The sequence below is a fragment of the Musa acuminata genome, chromosome BXJ1-4 (genome assembly GCF_036884655.1).
Source record: "Musa acuminata AAA Group cultivar baxijiao chromosome BXJ1-4, Cavendish_Baxijiao_AAA, whole genome shotgun sequence".
Taxonomy (NCBI): Eukaryota; Viridiplantae; Streptophyta; class Magnoliopsida; order Zingiberales; family Musaceae; genus Musa; species Musa acuminata.
The window spans coordinates 2,744,724-2,763,337 of NC_088330.1; the positions used below are offsets into that span (position 1 = coordinate 2,744,724).

The 18,614-nt window shown below is 40.4% G+C and overlaps 2 protein-coding genes across 4 annotated transcripts; both read left to right on the forward strand.

Moving 5' to 3' along the window:
- The first annotated feature begins 43 nt into the window (after positions 1 to 43).
- LOC135641397 (pentatricopeptide repeat-containing protein At4g14850-like) lies at positions 44 to 3,233 on the forward strand. Its single transcript, XM_065156757.1, has 2 exons — positions 44 to 1,690; positions 2,713 to 3,233. Exons 1-2 carry the CDS (start codon positions 99 to 101, stop codon positions 3,176 to 3,178), a joined length of 2,058 nt encoding a protein of 685 aa, XP_065012829.1. The 5' UTR covers positions 44 to 98; the 3' UTR covers positions 3,179 to 3,233.
- A 2,994-nt stretch (positions 3,234 to 6,227) lies between these two features.
- On the forward strand, positions 6,228 to 17,685 carry LOC135641481 (helicase SEN1-like). 3 transcript variants are annotated; one of them, XM_065156845.1, is made up of 8 exons: positions 6,228 to 6,665; positions 7,264 to 8,760; positions 9,616 to 9,804; positions 13,449 to 13,544; positions 13,734 to 13,899; positions 14,187 to 14,319; positions 14,402 to 16,168; positions 16,264 to 17,685. In XM_065156845.1, exons 2-8 carry the CDS (start codon positions 7,398 to 7,400, stop codon positions 16,678 to 16,680), a joined length of 4,131 nt encoding a protein of 1,376 aa, XP_065012917.1. In that variant the 5' UTR covers positions 6,228 to 6,665; positions 7,264 to 7,397; the 3' UTR covers positions 16,681 to 17,685. The 3 variants fall into 3 exon arrangements, with proteins under 3 accessions (XP_065012917.1, XP_065012932.1, XP_065012924.1); XM_065156860.1 differs by having other exon boundaries at positions 13,737 to 13,899; XM_065156852.1 differs by having other exon boundaries at positions 7,267 to 8,760.
- The last annotated feature ends 929 nt before the right edge of the window (positions 17,686 to 18,614 follow it).

An 18,614-nucleotide genomic window follows, 5' to 3' on the forward strand; every position in this document is an offset into this window, starting at 1 on the left:
TCCCCAGCATATCGTTATAACGTCTGTTCGGAGTTCATAACGGATATTATTTCAATCAGTAGATACTTACCTTCCCTCCCGCCGATGCCCACCGCCACATGCTCCCCTCGCCCGACCCCGAGTCCCTCGCCGCCGCCGTCGAGCTCGCCGTCGCCATTCGCTCCGCCCGCCTCGGACGCGCCGTCCATGCCACCGCCGTTAAGCACCTCTCCCCTAGGCCGCTCCCGGCTTTCCTCTCCAACCACCTCGTCAACATGTATTCCAAGCTCGACCTCCCCACCGCCGCCGCTACCCTCCTGTCCCTCGACCCCGATCCCTCCGTCGTCACCTGGACGGCCCTCATATCAGGCTCTGCCCAGAATGGCCGCCCCCTCTCCGCCCTCGCCCACTTTGCCGCCATGCTCCGTGCCTCTGTCCGCCCCAACGACTTCACCTTCCCCTCCGCCTTCAAGGCAGCCGCCGCCGCCCGGAAACCCCTCGTTGGCCGGCAGATCCACGCATCTTCCTTCAAGTCCGGTCTCATCGATGACGCCTTCGTGGCCTGCGGCGCCCTCGATATGTATTACAAGACGGGCCTCACGTTCGACGCTCGAATCCTTTTCGACGAGATGCCTCAGAGAAATATCGTGGCTTGGAACGCCTTGATGACCAATGCGGTGTTCGATGGACGGCCAGATGAGGCAATTAAAGCCTTCATCAAGCTACGCCTGCATGGAGGAATCCCGAACACAATCTCTCTATGCGCCTTCCTAAATGCCTGTGCCGGTGCGTCTTACTCGTCCCTTGGAAGCCAACTCCATGCTTTTATGATCCAATCTGGGTTCGACTTGGACGTGTCAGTCGGTAATGGGCTCATTGATTTTTATGGCAAATGTCATTGGGTGCACGAAGCGAGGGCGGTGTTTGATGAAATGCACATCAAGAATGACGTCTCCTGGTGCTCGATGGTTGTGGTGTATGCGCAGAATGGGGCCGAAGAGGAGGCTTTTCGGGTGTATTTGGATGCAAGGAAAGAAGGCATCCGTCCCACCGACTTTATCGTCTCCAGTGTTCTCACCACTTGTGCTGGCCTCTCAGGCCTCGACTTAGGGCGGTCATTGCATGCTGCTGCCATCAGGTCTTGCATCAATGGCAATATATTTGTTGGGAGTGCGCTTGTCGACATGTACGGGAAGTGTGGAAGTATCAGGGATGCTGAGCAAGCGTTTGAGGAGATGCCAGAGCGGAACCTCATTTCATGGAATGCTTTGATAGGAGGGTACACACAGCTCGGGAATGCACATATGGCCCTCACGGTGTTTGATGAGATGATAGGGTGTGGTGAGGTAGCACCTAATTATGTAACTTTAGTTAACGTGATTACTGCTTGTAGTAGGGGAGGACTGACAAAGGAAGGATCGGACTTGTTTGAGACAATGAAGGAAAGGTTTGGGATCGAGCCCCGTTTGGAGCACTATGCATGTGTGGTGGACTTACTTGGGCGTGCAGGAATGGAAGAGCGTGCCTATGAGTTTATCAAAACAATGCCCATCAGACCGTCCATCAGCATTTGGGGAGCGCTACTTGGGGCTTGCAGATTGCATGGCAAGACTGCGTTGGGGAGGATCGCTGCACATAAGTTGTTCGAGATTGACCCCCAAGACTCTGGGAACCATGTGCTGCTTTCCAACATGTTTGCTTCAGCTGGCAGGTAGGTTTCATAGTCTTGCACTTCTGAAAAGTTTATTCATGTTATGCACAAAAGTGAATTGTTTTTCATTATTGATCTCTACAGGTTGAGTATCTATTAGGTTAATATTCATTTTAGTTAAGCATGAGTAGAAAGTCAAGAATCTTATGAATAGGGCTGCAGCTTGGATATAATCTAGAAAAGCCTCTGGAGCATGACTAGATGCTTTAGGCCTAGGGATGCACAGCTGTAGAAAGTGGAATAGCATTGTTCCTTGATTGCCTAAGACAATTTAAGCGTCACCAATTTTCTTTTTCACTTTGTTTCTTTCAATTTTTTTCTTATATTGTTAGATTACTGGATTGGAAAATTATTATTTGAAGTATACTTCTCTTCCAAATATTTTAATACATAGAGTTTGAAAGGCCACTTTTAGGAATCATTAAGAGTCAAATTTATCATCTCCTTATCTTTTAGCATATTGTCTGTTCTCATCACTCACTGGACTGAACCTACCAATCCACCCAAGGTAAGTCAGGTCAGGTTGGGGCTTTTTTTTTGGTTTTTTGGTTCTGGTCATGCTTGGGCTTCTCTATCTCAACCTGATGCTAAACGGATCAAGTTTGTCTGTGCCACTTAGAAATGGCTTAGATTTACTCCTTTAATCTTTTAGCAGGTCCTGCCTCACAACCATGTGAAAATTGAGTGCATTGTGTCATTGTAGATCTTTAAGGGCTATCGATGTTCTATAAGTTGGAAAAACTGATACGAGAAGATATTTAGTTGATTCTTTCTGGAAAACCTTTACCTTGATTTGACTTTTGCCGTTTTGAATGTTTCTTGAATCATAACCCAAAGTCAACCTGAACCCAACTTGGAACTGAACAAGCAGCGCATGATGTTGAGAAGTGACAAGATAACATGTAAACCTTGCATTCTTTCTTTCTTGGCTAATAAAATTTTCCTTGTAAATGCATTATATTGAAGTTTCAGCAAACATTGTCTTCACACTTATATTTAAAATCCTTGGATCTTATTTCTAGGTGGGTGGAAGCTACAGAAGTGAGAAAGGAGATGAAGGATGTTGGCATCAAGAAAGGTCCAGGATGCAGTTGGATCACCTGGAAGAATGTAGTACATGTCTTCCAAGCAAAGGACACAACCCATGAGTTGAACGACAAAATCCAAGCAATGCTGGCTAAACTGAGGAGGCAGATGCAGGCCGCTGGATATACGCCTGACACGCAGTACGCCCTCTATGATCTGGAAGAAGAAGAGAAGGAGACCGAGGTGCTCCAGCACAGTGAGAAGCTCGCGCTTGCCTTTGGTCTCATCAGCATTCCTCCTGGGATCCCCATAAGGATCACTAAAAATCTTCGAGTGTGTGGGGACTGTCACTGTGCCTTTAAGTTTATATCCGGTATTGTTGGTAGAGAGATTATTGTGAGGGATAACAATAGGTTTCATTATTTCCGAGATTATCAGTGCTCTTGTAGGGATTATTGGTGAAAGTATTGTAATGTCTGATGGATAGATAAATTAATTCATCTCTGTAATTCTAATATCTCATGTCATTCACAGTGAATAGTTTGATCAGGATGACACCAACAACATGAACAAATTAGACCCTACCACAAAAATTGAGTCTCCTATTTTTATCAAAAGATATGCTCAATTGAAAAAAATATGATCTGTACATTTCTACCAAATTATACTTTTGGCAAATCCATCAATCTACCAGTTTTATGATGTAAAATACAGATCAGTCATAAATAAAAAAATATATGACTTGCTCATTGATTCATCATCGTTATAAGTTGCATACCATCATTAGCAATACTTTGTTTTGGATCTTGAACCACCAAAGATTTATCTAGTTTTACAAACTCTTTAACGTCGGATGATTGAAAAATGTTATGCCTAAAAAAGTTAGGATTAAGAACTCCAAAAATACAATATTGACAATTACCTGCATTTCATCTTTGTCTAATTTTTTTGAGAGTATCTTTCAACTTCATCTGTTTTGTTGGTTCTTGCAAGCAGTCAAAGATTATTTTTGTACCTTTTCTTGTTCTTGCTCAATCTGAACAAGATTAGTTTTAGAAACGAGTAGTAATAAGAGTTGATATAATACTCTTAGTCCTTTCTCTAAATTGAACTTTGCAAAATGAATTAATACAATACCTCTTATATTTGTTTTCATTTATTATCTATCTCTTTTTCCTGTTTGTATTATTTGGGTTTGTCATCTTTAGAGTTATTTTTCAGCAAAAATCAGACTTCTGATGAACAATTTTAATATACTGGTGAATGCTGTGTAAATTCTATTCAAAAATCAAACCAGTGATTATATTCTGAGAATATGCCAAGCACTACCAGACATATCAAACACCCAAACACCCTCCTGTGGGATCTATACCTATTTCCTTCACAAAATTACTCCTACAAGATCTCTTGTGGCCTTTTATGGCCCAATGCCATGATATCAACACAGCATACCTGTAAAGACAACAACAAACTTGACAGATCATGATGAATTGGTGTAGATTAATCAATTGTTTTTTTAGGGAAAATCTATTAATTATTTCTTCAGGAAGGCCACAGCTCATCATTTGCTGCAATTTAATTAATGACAGACTTGATCAATACTTTTTCAAAGTAAAAAAACAAAAAAAGATCTGCATCTAGTCTTTGAAGCAGAATGGTTGTGACTTCATTAAACTTAGCAGTCTTTGCTGCTAATGACACCACCGTTTTCTGAAAACTACTGAACAGAACCAATGGCTTGTAGCCTTTGTTGCTGACATATTTGTTCTTTTCTGATCCAGCATTCAGTCCAAGGGAATAATGAACAGCTCAAGAGACAAAAAGATGTCGTACAGATGAAGATTGTCCCAGTTATTAGTTAAAATATCATTTTATGCCATCTTTTATTGGGTGAAATATTTTAATCTTAGAAATTTTGTGACCCATGTTTCAGTCTTGTTAAATATCATTAATGATGGCACTGAACCCAAAAAATGGACTACTCTTTGACGGCTGATCGTCTGGTCTTCCTAGTTCGCACCGTACCGACCTTAGACAACTCGCCGGTCATGAAAGCTTCTTGCTGTGCTCATGGTGTGTTTTCACTCCCATGTCAGACAGCAACCAGACATGTTATGATGGCCAATCCAAAGGCAACTGCTGTTCCTTAGTACAGCCATGAACACGTTGGATTGGTGCTCCGAGACTGCAAGATTCTGAAGCTCTCATCACGGAAGGCAGCCGAAGAAGATGCTCAACTACCGTGATGCTGCCAAGTGATTCGGAGACCCTCATCAAAGAATCGAAGGTCTCAGGAGGACTCACAAGATGCTGGGATGTCAAATTGCCGCAGAGAATCTTCATTTGTTGCCGATGCCAGATCTGGAAGTTCTCGTATTTCCATTCTTCCTGTTGTTATGATAATTTATCCGAGTGACAAGATCGAATGCTTTTACAGTAAAATAAAAATGCAAATGCCTTTGATTTACTTACTATTCTTATTGCACCATTTACTCACCCCAAACATTTCTTACCGTGAAAGCCAGTCTCATGTGATCTTGACTTCTGGAAACACCAATCCTCCACAAAAGCTTTAGATCACTCTGAGCTTAATTAGATGTAAGCAAGGGAAACAAACTGAGTTTTCATTCCTACTAAGACGATCCATTCTTGATGAAAGTTGTCATTTTTCTCATGCTACTTGAACCATAAACTCGTATGACTCTGTATCTTTGTGGTGGCCATCATTTTCAGTCCGGTCTTTGCCATGATAGGTTATGGTCAGGTATACTCTCCTAAAAGCTTTTTGCCAAATCCAACTGAAGAATACTAGTAGAATGAATATACCACCTCACATTTGTGGTGTTCCATACATAGTTTGGCTAATTGGGCTCCATAATTTCTTATCTCAATACCAAGATGGTGCAATTAGCCACACGTAGATCATCTCAATCCTGCTCTTACATTTCCGAGATGGGTCATGGCATGCCCTGTTGGCCTGAGCTCGATTGATTGGGTGGGTCCCTGTGCAGCCTAGGATGTTAGATATGTTCCCACCTACCCCGTTCGATCTTATGGATTCAAGTCAAGCCCAAGTACAAGTTGATCGGATCAAACCAAACCAAACCAAACCAAACCAAAAGCACTAACGGGTTAACCGAGGCCGAGTCGTTGGTCCTTCAAAGAAGTTTGCGAAATGGCACGATTGCCCTTCCAATAACAATTGCGAAGAGTTAGTTGGGTGGCATTTGTATCTTTGAACTTTACCTTGTGATCTCGGTCAAATGCCTCTTCCCATCCCTCACGAGATCGTTGTTGGATCCACTCCCCTCGCCCTCTCAGAGAGGGGTGCACCGGCGGAAAAGGAGAGTGAGGTTAACGTTCCAAAATCGGCATTGAAAAAACGCAGCGAGAATCTAAATCGCAGCCGTCCGTCTCGACATCACGTGAGAGATCACGTGACCGGTGGCCAGCGCTGATGACCGACGGGTCTATAAGTAGCGGCCGATGGCTCTCGCCCATCCTCACCTCCGCATTGCGACCTCGAAGCGATCTCTATCCGTCTTCGACCCCCCTCGACTCCTCCTATTCCCCTCCGTGCGCTTCTGGTTGAGATCTCGCCTCATCGGTTCCGTTCCTCTCGCTTCTGATTCCTCCTGGAAGCCCTTGGACCGCCGGTTGTTCTTGTGCCTCCGAAACCCTAGGGCTTGCTTGAGATTGGTCTGCTCTCGCGGTTGGATGCTACTTTCGCGAGGGTTATGTGTGGAAATTGGTCGTTTTGTGGTAGATTGATGACCATGAGGTCGTTGAACACGTGTTCTGATTTCTGATCAGCCCTACAAGTCCGTGATCTGAGCCCTTGACGAGTAGGGCGCAAAATAATTTCTCTCGGCGACTGAGCTTTTGGTTTCGAAGCGAGAGGATGTTTCCGATTATTGAATTGAGGACTCCAGTAATGGATTTTCATTTGGTAATTGATTCTGTCGAACCCATATTTTTTTAAAATTTGAAGTGAAATGTGTTACCAAAGTGTGCTTCTGACTTAGAACTAAGAGATTTTGATTATTAGGGTTAGTGCCAGTAACTTATCTGAAATCGTGAACAAAGAAAATAGAATCGTTAGATCTATGATTCTGCATGACATATAATTGAATAGTTATGAAAGATCATGTTTTCTTGACCACCATGCTAATTTCTCTGTTTTTCTGCTTCATGATATACTTGTCATTTGTGCCGTATTTTAGCATTTAATTTATTCATAAATGTTTATGGACAATAAGGATATCTTCCCCAGGATTTGAACTTTGGTATAGATTACATAATATTACCTTGTTCATTTACAATATTCCACCAATTGTTGTCCCTTTTTATGATTTAGTAATCTAATGGAAGAATTGTTTGAGAGAATTGTTTGAGACCACATATTGTGTTATTTTTTCAATTGTCGATAAGGTGTGACTTCCTTAGACTCTATTACCTTATTCATTTGCCTAATTTATTCATGTACTTTGTTTCATCATATTTAAAATTTGGACTTCTTATCTAATTCTCTTGTACCTTATTTTCAGAAGATTTATACAGGAAATAAGTTTTTCACAGTAAATCTCCACAAATTGTGAAACGGGATATCAACAAGGATTTCCAAATGATGCTGTTCATATAGAACCTTGTTCAATCAGTTTTTTATGTTGGTACACATGAAATGGGGTGCCGTGGAAGACCTGTTTTTGATCTTAATGAACTTCCGACGGAAGAGGAAGGCGATAATGATAACCCTATAATTTCCCAGCCCCAAAAGTCTCTTCCAGTTGGCAATTTGAACAGCTCAAATCTGTTTCTATCATCAGAAGGGTGTCAAAGAATACTGAATAACCATGCTTTCACACATGCATCAATTGGTTCTGGTTTTCAACCTTTTGTTAGGAAAAAGGATTTGCCAAAAGCGGAATGTCTGAAACAATTAGATGGTGAATCAAGCGTTAACCAAATGCTGACATCTGTAACTGCAAGTCTTGAGGATGATAACAAAGCTAGCAAGTTGGTGTCATCGGGTGATCAGGATGGCCAAACAGCTGAAAGAGAAGAAGGTGAATGGTCTGATATGGGTGGCAATCCAGATGAAATCGTAAGCTTTTCTACCAACAAGCAAAAGGTACCTGACTCTGAAGCTGCAGAGAAGCAGATTGTGAATGAAGAAAGTGAACCTGACTGTATTAGAGCTGACGAGAATAGCCACAATGATTCTTGTTATATTGGGAATAGCGATAATGAAGTTGGTGAATCTTTTAAAGATCTGAAAGAAAATGATTCTTTGGGCTCAAAGAGCCACAAAGTTTCAGATTGTGACTCCAGAGTAGAAGTACTTGCTGATGGCTTGGGGGAATCTTCAATTTCAAAGCACAAAGAAATTAGAGGAGTTGAAGCCAGTCATGCTCTGAGATTTGTCAATAATCCTGTTAAGAGGCCCAAACTTGATGAGCACAAGGAGGCTATGTTAGGAAAGAAAAGGGCCAGACAAACTGTCTTTATAAACATGGAAGAAGCTAAGCAGGCAAGTTCTGTGAAAACTGCAACACCTAGGCGACAAACTCCTTTTTCAGCAACTGTTGTTACACGTACTGCTAAAGATACGTTTCGTGCTGCCACATCCTCTATTGACCGGATTGCTGAGAGACAAAATCAGATGATAACCAAAGAACAAAAGCAATCTAATATCCTGGATGCTGAAGGTGGTTTTCCTATTGAATCAGTTGATCAAAAAACAGAAACAAATGGTGATTTAAATTCAGGAGGTTTATCTAGGTCTAAAAAGATGAACCACAATGGTTCTGCTTTGGATACATACCCACCACCAATTCCTAGGCAGGGTCCACGTAAGCAGCCTGTTGACACCAGACAATTTAAAAGTCTCCCTTTTTTGGGGCAAAGTGTCGCAGATCAAAAAGTGGGAACCAAAAAAATCGCTTCTTCAAAGAGGCCTACTTCGTCCAATTTACAGAACCTGGATACATCAGTAGAACGGCTTCTTAGAGAGGTGACGAATGAGAAATTTTGGCATCATCCAGGTTTGTCACATTCTTTGCTCATCTACAGTGCTCACTATTTTTCTTCCTTTGCTTTTAGTTGTAGCTCCAGATTCCGGGCAGAGAATGATATGAGATGCTCTATGTTACTTATATGAGTTGCAACTGATATATATGAAAATAATGTTGGGGAATTTTAGGATTTTTAGGACTATATAGGCTAAATATCTCAACATTAGAGTTGTTTGATACAACTGAATTTGCTTTTTTATTAAGATTACAACTCAGCCATGAATGATGACTGAAACTTAAGATTGGAAAGTTGATGCTTGATGGTGGAAGATGGATTTCATTGTAATTAATTGTACTGTCAGTAGTGGAATTTAAAAGTATCTCCTTGATAACTGACATTCAGGATGTTCATTATATCTATTTCGGAAGTATCTGCTAGTCAAGTTAGGTGAAATAAATATTATCAATCAGTCGCTTGACATCACCAGTATACAAAATATGCATTACATAACCTCATGAGGGCCATTCTTATGAAAAAAATTAGACAGATTGTTTGGTAGGATTGGGTTTTGGGATGTCTTGGATCTGAAGTTGATTATTCTCTATGTGATCAGAGATCAATTTATGTTCTATTATGTATGTAAATTGCTGGTTAAGTTGTATTACTCTTCGTATGTATTATTGACCATTTGCCGCATATTTTACATGCCAAAGTTATTGTATGCGATCTTATGTAAGCATGGCAACCATGTCATCAGTTATTAGTTTTATGAATTTGTCTTCTTATTCTGTCCATCCTAGTCCTTATGAAGCAGTTGTTTGGTAACTTGGTTATAGATCTTGAGAGTAACAAATATATGGTTGGAAATATCTGATCTTGTGCAGAAGAGGCCGAGCTACAGCGTGTGCCTGAACATTTTGAGTCTGTCGAGGAGTATGTGAAGGTTTTTGAGCCTTTGCTTTTTGAGGAATGTCGAGCACAACTGTACAGCACCTTTGAGGAGCTTCAGGAGACTACAACAAGGGATGCACATATAATGATTCGTGTTAAGAATGTTGAAAGACGAGAAAGAGGTATTCATATGACATACTTATATTATTTTTTTTTAACAATTTATGACCAAGTTGTTTTGTTTCTCCAATCTTCTTTGATAGACGCAGTCTGGGTCAAGCCAATACAAAGTACAACAAATTTAATTTGATTTTTATAGTTAGCAGATAGTTTCGTTTGTAACTTTTTATGGACTTGTTGTAGTGTAGAAAGTCAATGAATTTAACTTAAAATGATTAGTCCTTGATGTTATGCATGACAACCTTTTTTCTGTGTGCATAATAAGGACATAGGTCACAAGGTCTCGATCATCCTAGACCTATATAGTGTGTGAGATCCATTCAAACTTGTGGAAAGCCCAACAGAGTCTACAACGGGAACCAGTCACCATAAAGGTGAGAAATTGTGCTGCTTTTATTGAGTGGGCATTGACCAAAGACCTAGTACATGCAGATTTGAAATAAATTGATACTGTTTATGTATATAGGTTAGTTTTACCTGAATTTTACTTATTCAGGTCCGAATCACATGTTAACTGATATCTTTTGTGTTGATTTTCTTAGACATTCATTGGTATGCATCAAACTTGCTGAGTTGGAGTCATATGACATGTCTGGTGGGAAGGAAATTTAGAGGAAGAAGTGATGCCAGATAGGGGGGCATCACCAAGATGTGGGGTTATAGAGGGGAGCATGGGAAGGAGCCTAAGATTTCGGACAAGGTGGCAGAAACTAGGAGGTTCCCTTGCATTCCTTTATTGTAAAGAAGTAGAGAAAAGAACAGTGGTGAGAGAAAAAAAGGAAAATAATGATATAGTATATAATATATAAGGTAAGCATGTTCGGTTTCATGAGATATTGTTTGTAATTTTGAATGTTTTGTGATTTCCACATCAGACATTTGGATACACATCCTTCATCCATAACTAGTTCTCATTTGTGGCCATGCAGCACTGTTTTATGCTCTTCATCTGTTCATATCCATTCCTTCTATCTTTTTCAATCCTGATAAAGCTTTGATGACTTGATTATTAGCAGTCAATTTGATATTTTAATTGCAGGAAAATACTGTGCATCATGTAAACATTTTTCTTGCAGGACAATATATAGGCAATTTTTGTTTTTTCTAATATAACACTGGGTTCTTCTTTAATTTTGACATACTCAAAAGTGTTTGTAAATGTGAAAATTTAAGAGAAAATTGCAATATAACTGAAATTATATAATCCTTGTCCTATTTTGACGTTCTCCTGCCCACTGCAATTGCTTTCTCTACATGCCCTTTTCTCCGCATTGTATCGATGTGTTATATTGTCAGTGCCTCATTAATCCTGTAATGCTGTAAGCACCTCTGAAGTTTTATTTCACTTAGTCCTTCTGTGCAATTAATTTATCAGTGTCAGAATGTTCAGATTTTTCACTCTATGTTGCACTGATCTTCTTTTGTTGATGTAATTTACTGGTCAGCATCTTGCTTTTTTGTCCTTCTGTAACTTCCTTCATTTTTAGGCGATGAGTTTCATTGAGTTCTTTTGTAAAATTTTTTACAGTGTTATACCCTGTTCTCGCTCTTTGTTAGGAATTGATAGATAATTACGTTTTCTGCAACAAGGTAATTAGCATGCGCCAATCATTGGTGAAAGAACTTTGTGATAAAAATATCTCATCTTTTTCTGTGTTGTCATGCTTGTGCTTTCTTTTTTCTTGCCGAAGTAGCTGGGCAGCGAGAGTTCAAATGTTTACTTAAGGACCAACTGCCATTAATTTACTGAAGAAACAGAAATTACATCATTGAGCATAACACCCCAATCAAAATGCTCTCCCCAAGAGGTATCAGTCTTAAGAGTCTTTAAATTTGCTAGCTTGTGAGCTATAAAGTTAATTCTCCTACTGAAAATATGCTTAAAATAGAACATATTGTCCCCTTTGGGCCAATTTCAAAATGTCCTTGTGCAAAGCCCTAAGTTACCTTGGCACCTGTGCTTTTTCATGTACAGAATTGATCCATTCCAATGAACAAGAACAACTAGTCCATCCTCCTTGTAAATTGCTTTCCTCTCCACCTCCTTAGGCTCATTTGCTCCACAACTAGTCCATCCTGCTGCCTTCACATCCCCATTAGAATCTTTGACCACATCCTGTTGCTGCAACAAAAGAATCTGGATTAGACGTGCCATCAGACTTAATGATAGGAGTAATAATTACCAAGAGCAATACGTTGGTTGGTGATATTATTCCCCTCAGAATTCTGGGTGGTTTAGAGGAAATCAACAGTGGAAGCAATCACTTTCATTCATATATGATCCAACATTTTGATGATGGTTTGGGAGAATTAAGTACTAAGGATTGGATGAGGTGACAACTTGGAATTTAATATCTTTATTTTTGCTCATATTTTTAGGGGAGGATTTAAGTTTGAAACTAAGCTTATGGTAGACCTTCCATAGCACCAGATTGTACACTCTAATTTTTTTATTTAAAGTATTGGAGATTTCACATTTCTGTTATTTAGCCACATAGCAAATTTCATGTTTTTAATCTTTTCAGATGTGATCTGTTTGCTGATCTTTAGTCTTTCGAGGTCATGGTTGCTGATTAAATTTCTTTATTTTACATGGTTATAGGTTGGTTCTTATATTGTCATTTTTGGGGAAAGCTTTGTCTTTTCGCTTCCATGCTTTGTATGGTTGTTCTGATCTTTTAGTTTTCACGTTGTTCAATAACATAAGATAAATATTGATAAGAAAATATCATTCCTCAGGAAGATTGAAATGGTATAACCTAGTATGTTGAGGTTCAATTTAGTCATTAGATGATTCACAAGAAGCTTAATTTTTCGGAACATTGGATATGAGCTTAACCAGGGAAGAAAGACATGCTGCGTACAATTGGTGCAAAAAGGACTTGTATCCTTTGCCATGGAAGGTTAATGGTTAGTTGGGGTATTTTATGCCGCATGTCAAAAGAAAAATGCTAAGTGAAGTTTTCTTTCCCCTCATTGCTTATTTGCTGGTAATGTTATGCTCCAGAGTTGATTACTCATCCATCCTTTTGTGGGTAAAGGAATTAGATTGAGCCTTGACATTCTGTAGGATGTAGAACTTGCTTGGTAGGTAATATACCTGTTTTATTTTTTACACAGGTCAATCTATCAAGTAGTCTGTGGAAGTGTTTATTCTGCAAGGGAATAATACTTGCTGTCAAAGTGGCTGGCTGAGTAGTATTTCTTCCTTCTAGAGTTTTGACTGGCACATTAATGCTTAATATTTTGCTTCCCATTTCTTGCTGTTACTGGGCAAGACATTAGTTCCACTTAATTGATTTATATAATTTGTTTTAACGTTTCAAATTTCGGTCTGATATTGGTTCACACCTTGTCAGACCATTATTGTACCAGTGCACTTGGTTGTACCGATCTATACCATCTGATTACTGACTGTTATCGAGATAGATGGTCTAGTACCAATCTTTGGCTGGACCAGTAGATTATGATTACTAGTCAAACCAGTCCAACCTGTATTTGAAACTTTTTGTGCATATGTCATTTATTATTAATATTGCCAATAGACACTTATTTAAGGTATCTGCTGAGCTATGTGCAGCAAGATATGATTGCTGTAGGTTCATTTAATTGACTTGTTAATGTCATTTTATATATTCGTATTCAGGCTGGTATGATGTCATAGTTCTTCCAGCTCATGAATGCAAGTGGAATTTCAAGGAAGGTGATGTTGCAGTTTTGTCATATCCAAGGCCTGGTACAGGTTTGAATTTACCCTTCAATTTTCCTTTTTGTGAATTATATGTTAACTATTATGCATGAGGTTACATGTAGTTTATCTGTTGGTTAATATTTCGATATTGAAAAGGAAAATGATATATTGTAATTATTTTAGTTATAATGTTCTATCATAATTCATAAGCCTTACTTTAATTTCTCATCCTTTTGGAAGCAGCTAGATCTAGTAGGAGAAATAGTTCTGCTGCAAATGAAGATGTTGAACATGAAGTTACTGGACGTGTTCTGGGTACTGTTAGGCGACATATTCCTATTGACACACGTGATCCACCTGGAGCAATTCTTCATTTTTATGTCGGGGATTTATATGACTCTAGTAGGTAATATCCATCTTTAATTTCCCCCTTTTTTGAGATGCACACGTATACATTCTAGAATCAACACTTGATTGATGTTCTGTGAAACTTCTACAAGTTGAATAACTGATTAGCGAAGAGTTAAAATGGTCGTAGTAATATAGGTGTAGGCTTGGATAAATTTGCGCTAAACTTGTTGGTGCTAAGTAGACTAGCTTACTCTCTAACTAGTGAGCTGTACACACATAGATGCTTAACCATTCCTGTTAAGCGGGAGATACTGATGATGTTTGTTCTTGTTTCCTTGGCAGCAAGATAGATGATGAACACGTTCTTAGGAAACTTCAACCCAAGACTACTTGGTATCTAACCATCCTTGGATCCCTTGCAACTACTCAGCGTGAATACATTGCTTTGCATGCGTTTCGCCGTCTTAACTTACAGGTGACATATCATAATCTTGTGACATCAAGAATTTAAACATGCATTTCTAGTCTGCTCATAATGATATGGTCAATGTATACAGATGCAAACTGCAATCTTGATGCCTAGTCCAGAACATTTTCCCAAGTATGACGAGCAGCCTCCTGCTATGCCTGATTGTTTTACTCAAAATTTTGTTGATCATCTGCATAGGACATTTAATGGTCCACAGTTAGCTGCAATCCAGTGGGCTGCTATGCACACTGCTGCAGGTACAAACAGTGGGTTGACAAAAAGGCAAGATCCTTGGCCTTTTACGCTCGTTCAAGGCCCACCTGGAACTGGGAAAACACATACCGTTTGGGGAATGCTAAACGTCATCCATCTTGTCCAATATCAGCACTACTACACCGCACTGCTTAAGAAACTTGCTCCAGAAAGTTACAAGCAAACAACTGAGAGCAACTCTGAGATTGTTAGTACAGGATCAATAGATGAAGTCTTACAGAGTATGGACCAGAGTCTCTTACGCACTCTCCCAAAACTTTGCCCTAAACCGAGAATGCTTGTCTGTGCTCCATCAAATGCTGCGACAGATGAGTTGCTAGCACGTGTTCTTGGTCGTGGTTTCATTGATGGAGAGATGAAGGTCTATCGTCCTGACGTTGCTCGTGTTGGAGTAGATTCACAAACCCGAGCTGCACAGGCAGTTTCTGTTGAGCGAAGAACTGAGCAGCTTTTGTTGAAAGGCCGTGAAGAAGTACTTCGTTGGTTGCATGAGTTGAAAGTTCGTGAATGCCATTTTGTACAGCAAATATCAAGTTTGCAGAGGGAATTGAGTGTTGCAGCTGCTGCAGGACGATCACAAGGAACTGTTGGTGTTGATCCTGATGTCCTTACCGCTCGGGACCAAAGCCGTGATGTGTTGCTCCAGAACCTTGCTGCAGTTGTAGAAAGCAGGGACAAAAATTTGGTTGAGATGTCCCGTCTCCTTGTTTTGGAAAGCAGGTTCCGGCCTGGAAGTAACTTTAATTTGGAAGATGCTCGAGCCAGCCTTGAAGCAAGTTTTGCCAATGAGGCTGAAATTGTATTCACAACCGTGTCGAGCAGTGGTCGCAAAATATTCTCTCGTCTCACTCATGGATTTGATATGGTTGTTATTGATGAGGCTGCCCAAGCTAGTGAAGTTGCAGTCCTTCCACCGCTCTCACTCGGTGCAGCAAGATGTGTTTTGGTTGGTGATCCACAGCAACTTCCTGCAACTGTTATAAGTAAAGCTGCTGGAACTTTGCTTTATAGCAGAAGCCTTTTTGAGAGATTTCAGCAAGGTGGATGCCCAACGTTGTTATTGTCTGTACAGTACAGGATGCATCCTCAAATTCGTGATTTCCCTTCACGATATTTCTATCAAGGACGTCTGACCGACAGTGATAGTGTTGTAAATTTAGCTGATGAAGTGTATTATAGAGACCAGTTATTGCGGCCTTATATTTTCTATGATATTGTGCATGGACGGGAATCCCACAGGGGTGGATCTGTCTCATACCAGAATGTTCATGAAGCACAGTTTTCTTTGCGCTTGTATGAGCATCTTCAGAAGTTTGTGAAAGCAAATGGTGGGAAAAAGGTCTCTGTTGGGATAATTACACCATATAAATTGCAGTTAAAGTGTCTACAACGAGAATTTGAGGAGGTTCTTAACTCAGAGGAAGGAAAGGATATTTACATTAATACAGTAGATGCATTCCAGGGTCAGGAACGTGATGTGATTATCATGTCGTGTGTGCGTGCCTCGAACCATGGGGTGGGATTTGTTGCTGATATTCGTCGCATGAATGTTGCTCTTACTCGAGCTAGAAGGGCATTATGGGTAAGCTTTCTTTCATGGACACCCTATTACTTGATGCTTGAAGTTTTCCTGGAAAGTCTTAAATTAATGATGTTGTATGATCAAATTGACTGTAGGTGGTTGGCAATGCCAATGCTCTCGTGCAGTCAGAAGACTGGGCTGCTTTGATTGCTGATGCTAAATCACGAAAATGTTTTGTTGATATGGAAAAAATCCCCAAGGAATTCCTGGTACTGAAGGGGCCTACTTCATCTCCTGCAAGAGATTCATTGAATAACATCAGGGGTTCACGAACTGGTGGACAAAGACAATGGCATCTGGATGTGCTTTCAGAAACCAAGTCTGGGGCACTATCCGAAGATGAAGACAAGACGAACTCTTTTCTGCCAAGAAATGGTAGTTGTAGGAATTTGAAGTCAAATGAGAGTCCTTCAGAGGATCTGGGACATTCAAGTGAAAGATCTCGAGATGCTTCTCAGTATGGCATTACTAAGAGGCAAAATTCTTACGGGGCTTCAAGAAGAGTGATATAACATGAAACTGATACATGCAGGCAGTGCTATTTGGGTCTATTGAATGGATTCATTTCAACTGGAAGTAAGGCCAGGGAGCTTTCTCTGTCAAAGGTGTAGAAGGTTTTCGTTCCAATTTCTTTTGACAAGAAAGATTCTTGGTGGTGCTGGTATGCCTGATCATTGGGGTTGATGTGCCGGAAACATGTGCTCGACCATTGGAAGAAGGCAAGCAGAAGGATTAATTTGGAGGATGAGAGCACCTGGTGGGAAGTTGGAACCGGCATGATGCCTGAGCCTGGGGATGAATTGGATAAGCGGACATCAGGTTAAGAATTTGTATCTTGACATTGAAGTTCAAGCTTCAACACTACAGGCAAGAAAATGTTTGGAAGAGTGTTGCACTAAGACCAGACCTTATGGTGCTAGTTGAAGTGCTCCAACAAGTCAGGAAGCTGGGGATATGATGTGGTTGAGAGCAGGTCATGACTCCTGCAGGCTTATGGTGCAGGTCCATGGGCGGAAGCCCCTGAAAGCTTTATAACACTGGCAGTTTGTGCATATCAAAATTTGCTGCAGAATTAAATTCCGTTACCGTGCACTAGATACAGGCCATCTTTCCATGTTGAAATGGATGTACAAGTGCATCTGAGTCAAGGGACCCATCCACTACAAAATTGGCTGGGGAACGCTAGCATCCGAAGGGTGAGCCCCGATGAGTTGGCCTCAGAGAATGGAGTCTTAGCATTTTTTTGGTCTATCTTGGATCATACAGGCTATTTTGAGGCCACCCTTCTTTTGGAAGTTACAGTAAAATTAATAGAAATTTATTTGGCCAACTTTTCTTTTTGGGTTTTGCAGAACAAGTTTAGTAATATAATGTTTTATCTGTTGGAGTGAGGCCAATTCTCGGTTGGCTTTCTAATCAGAATGACCCTTCTGGAAATCCTTGGGAAATGTACAGTTATATCACAGAAATCATGGAAATTGAATCGGCTCTATGATGAGCAGACTTGTTGTCTTCCACTTTGTGTGGTCACTGTTATTGTTTCCAAAATGAGCGAGCATAGAAGAACTGTTTTTGTTTGCTATATGAGTGAGTATATTCCAGAAGGATGGGCATATGGACCCTCGTAACTTCGTCGATGTAAGCAGAGTCTCTTACAGCAAACCATCATCGAGAATCTTCTGATCCCCACTAGGGCGTCTAATAGCGACATTGGCCCCCACGTGATCCTCATGTGGATCCTCATCTTGTTAACTTCTTAGTCGGGGCCCCGCGCAGGTAGAGCTTGGAGACGGGCAAACCACCAACAAAAACCGATCGCCCATTCCAACACTGCGCTTTCTCTGTAACGAACGAACTTCTCTTGTACCAGTTCCTCGTCTCAGGCTTTCGTTTGGAGGGCACTAAACTAGTAACTTGGAGATGGAGGTCAGATGGAGCAATCGAGCGGGAAAATTGTGTTCTTTCTGGTATTATTTGGAATCGATGTCAACGAGTGGGTTAATGGTCATGGATATTTGGTAAATGTCTACTGGACAAGAATGATTCGAGTTGGGAAACTCGGACTTGGCAGGAGAAAGGGAGATTGGTAAGTTCTTTCTTTTTCGGGCGACATCGAGATCCGAGGGTGAGCATTTGAATTTCTCTTTTCCTGTACTTTCTGTTTTCTTTTTTGATACTTCTATCGATTGTTTCAACCCATTGGGTATTTGGTAACCTTGGTAACTCTCCTTTTTCTTACAAATTACGTTCTAATTTACTGAAAGGAAAAAGAAAAGCATTGCCTCTCAGTTAAGAAGATGTTGGTTGCAAGTATAGGTAGGAGAATCTGATGCGTCAATTTAGAGGCAAACTCTTATATGTTCTTGCAGCAATGCTCATTCTGAATTTGTTTATAAAGCATTGGCTCCTCATGTACGTTTGATAGCATTATTTGCACAGAATCGGT

Excerpts from the sequence above, each read along its gene's own strand:
- LOC135641481 (XM_065156845.1), top strand. The coding sequence starts at position 7,398 with ATGGGGTGCCGTGGAAGACCTGTTTTTGATCTTAATGAACTTCCGACG. Across the intron at positions 9,805-13,448 it reads TGTTGAAAGACGAGAAAGAG|GCTGGTATGATGTCATAGTT; the intron begins GTATTCATATGA and ends ATTCGTATTCAG. Across the intron at positions 16,169-16,263 it reads GAGCTAGAAGGGCATTATGG|GTGGTTGGCAATGCCAATGC; the intron begins GTAAGCTTTCTT and ends AATTGACTGTAG.
- LOC135641397 (XM_065156757.1), top strand. The coding sequence starts at position 99 with ATGCTCCCCTCGCCCGACCCCGAGTCCCTCGCCGCCGCCGTCGAGCTC. Across the intron at positions 1,691-2,712 it reads ATGTTTGCTTCAGCTGGCAG|GTGGGTGGAAGCTACAGAAG; the intron begins GTAGGTTTCATA and ends TCTTATTTCTAG.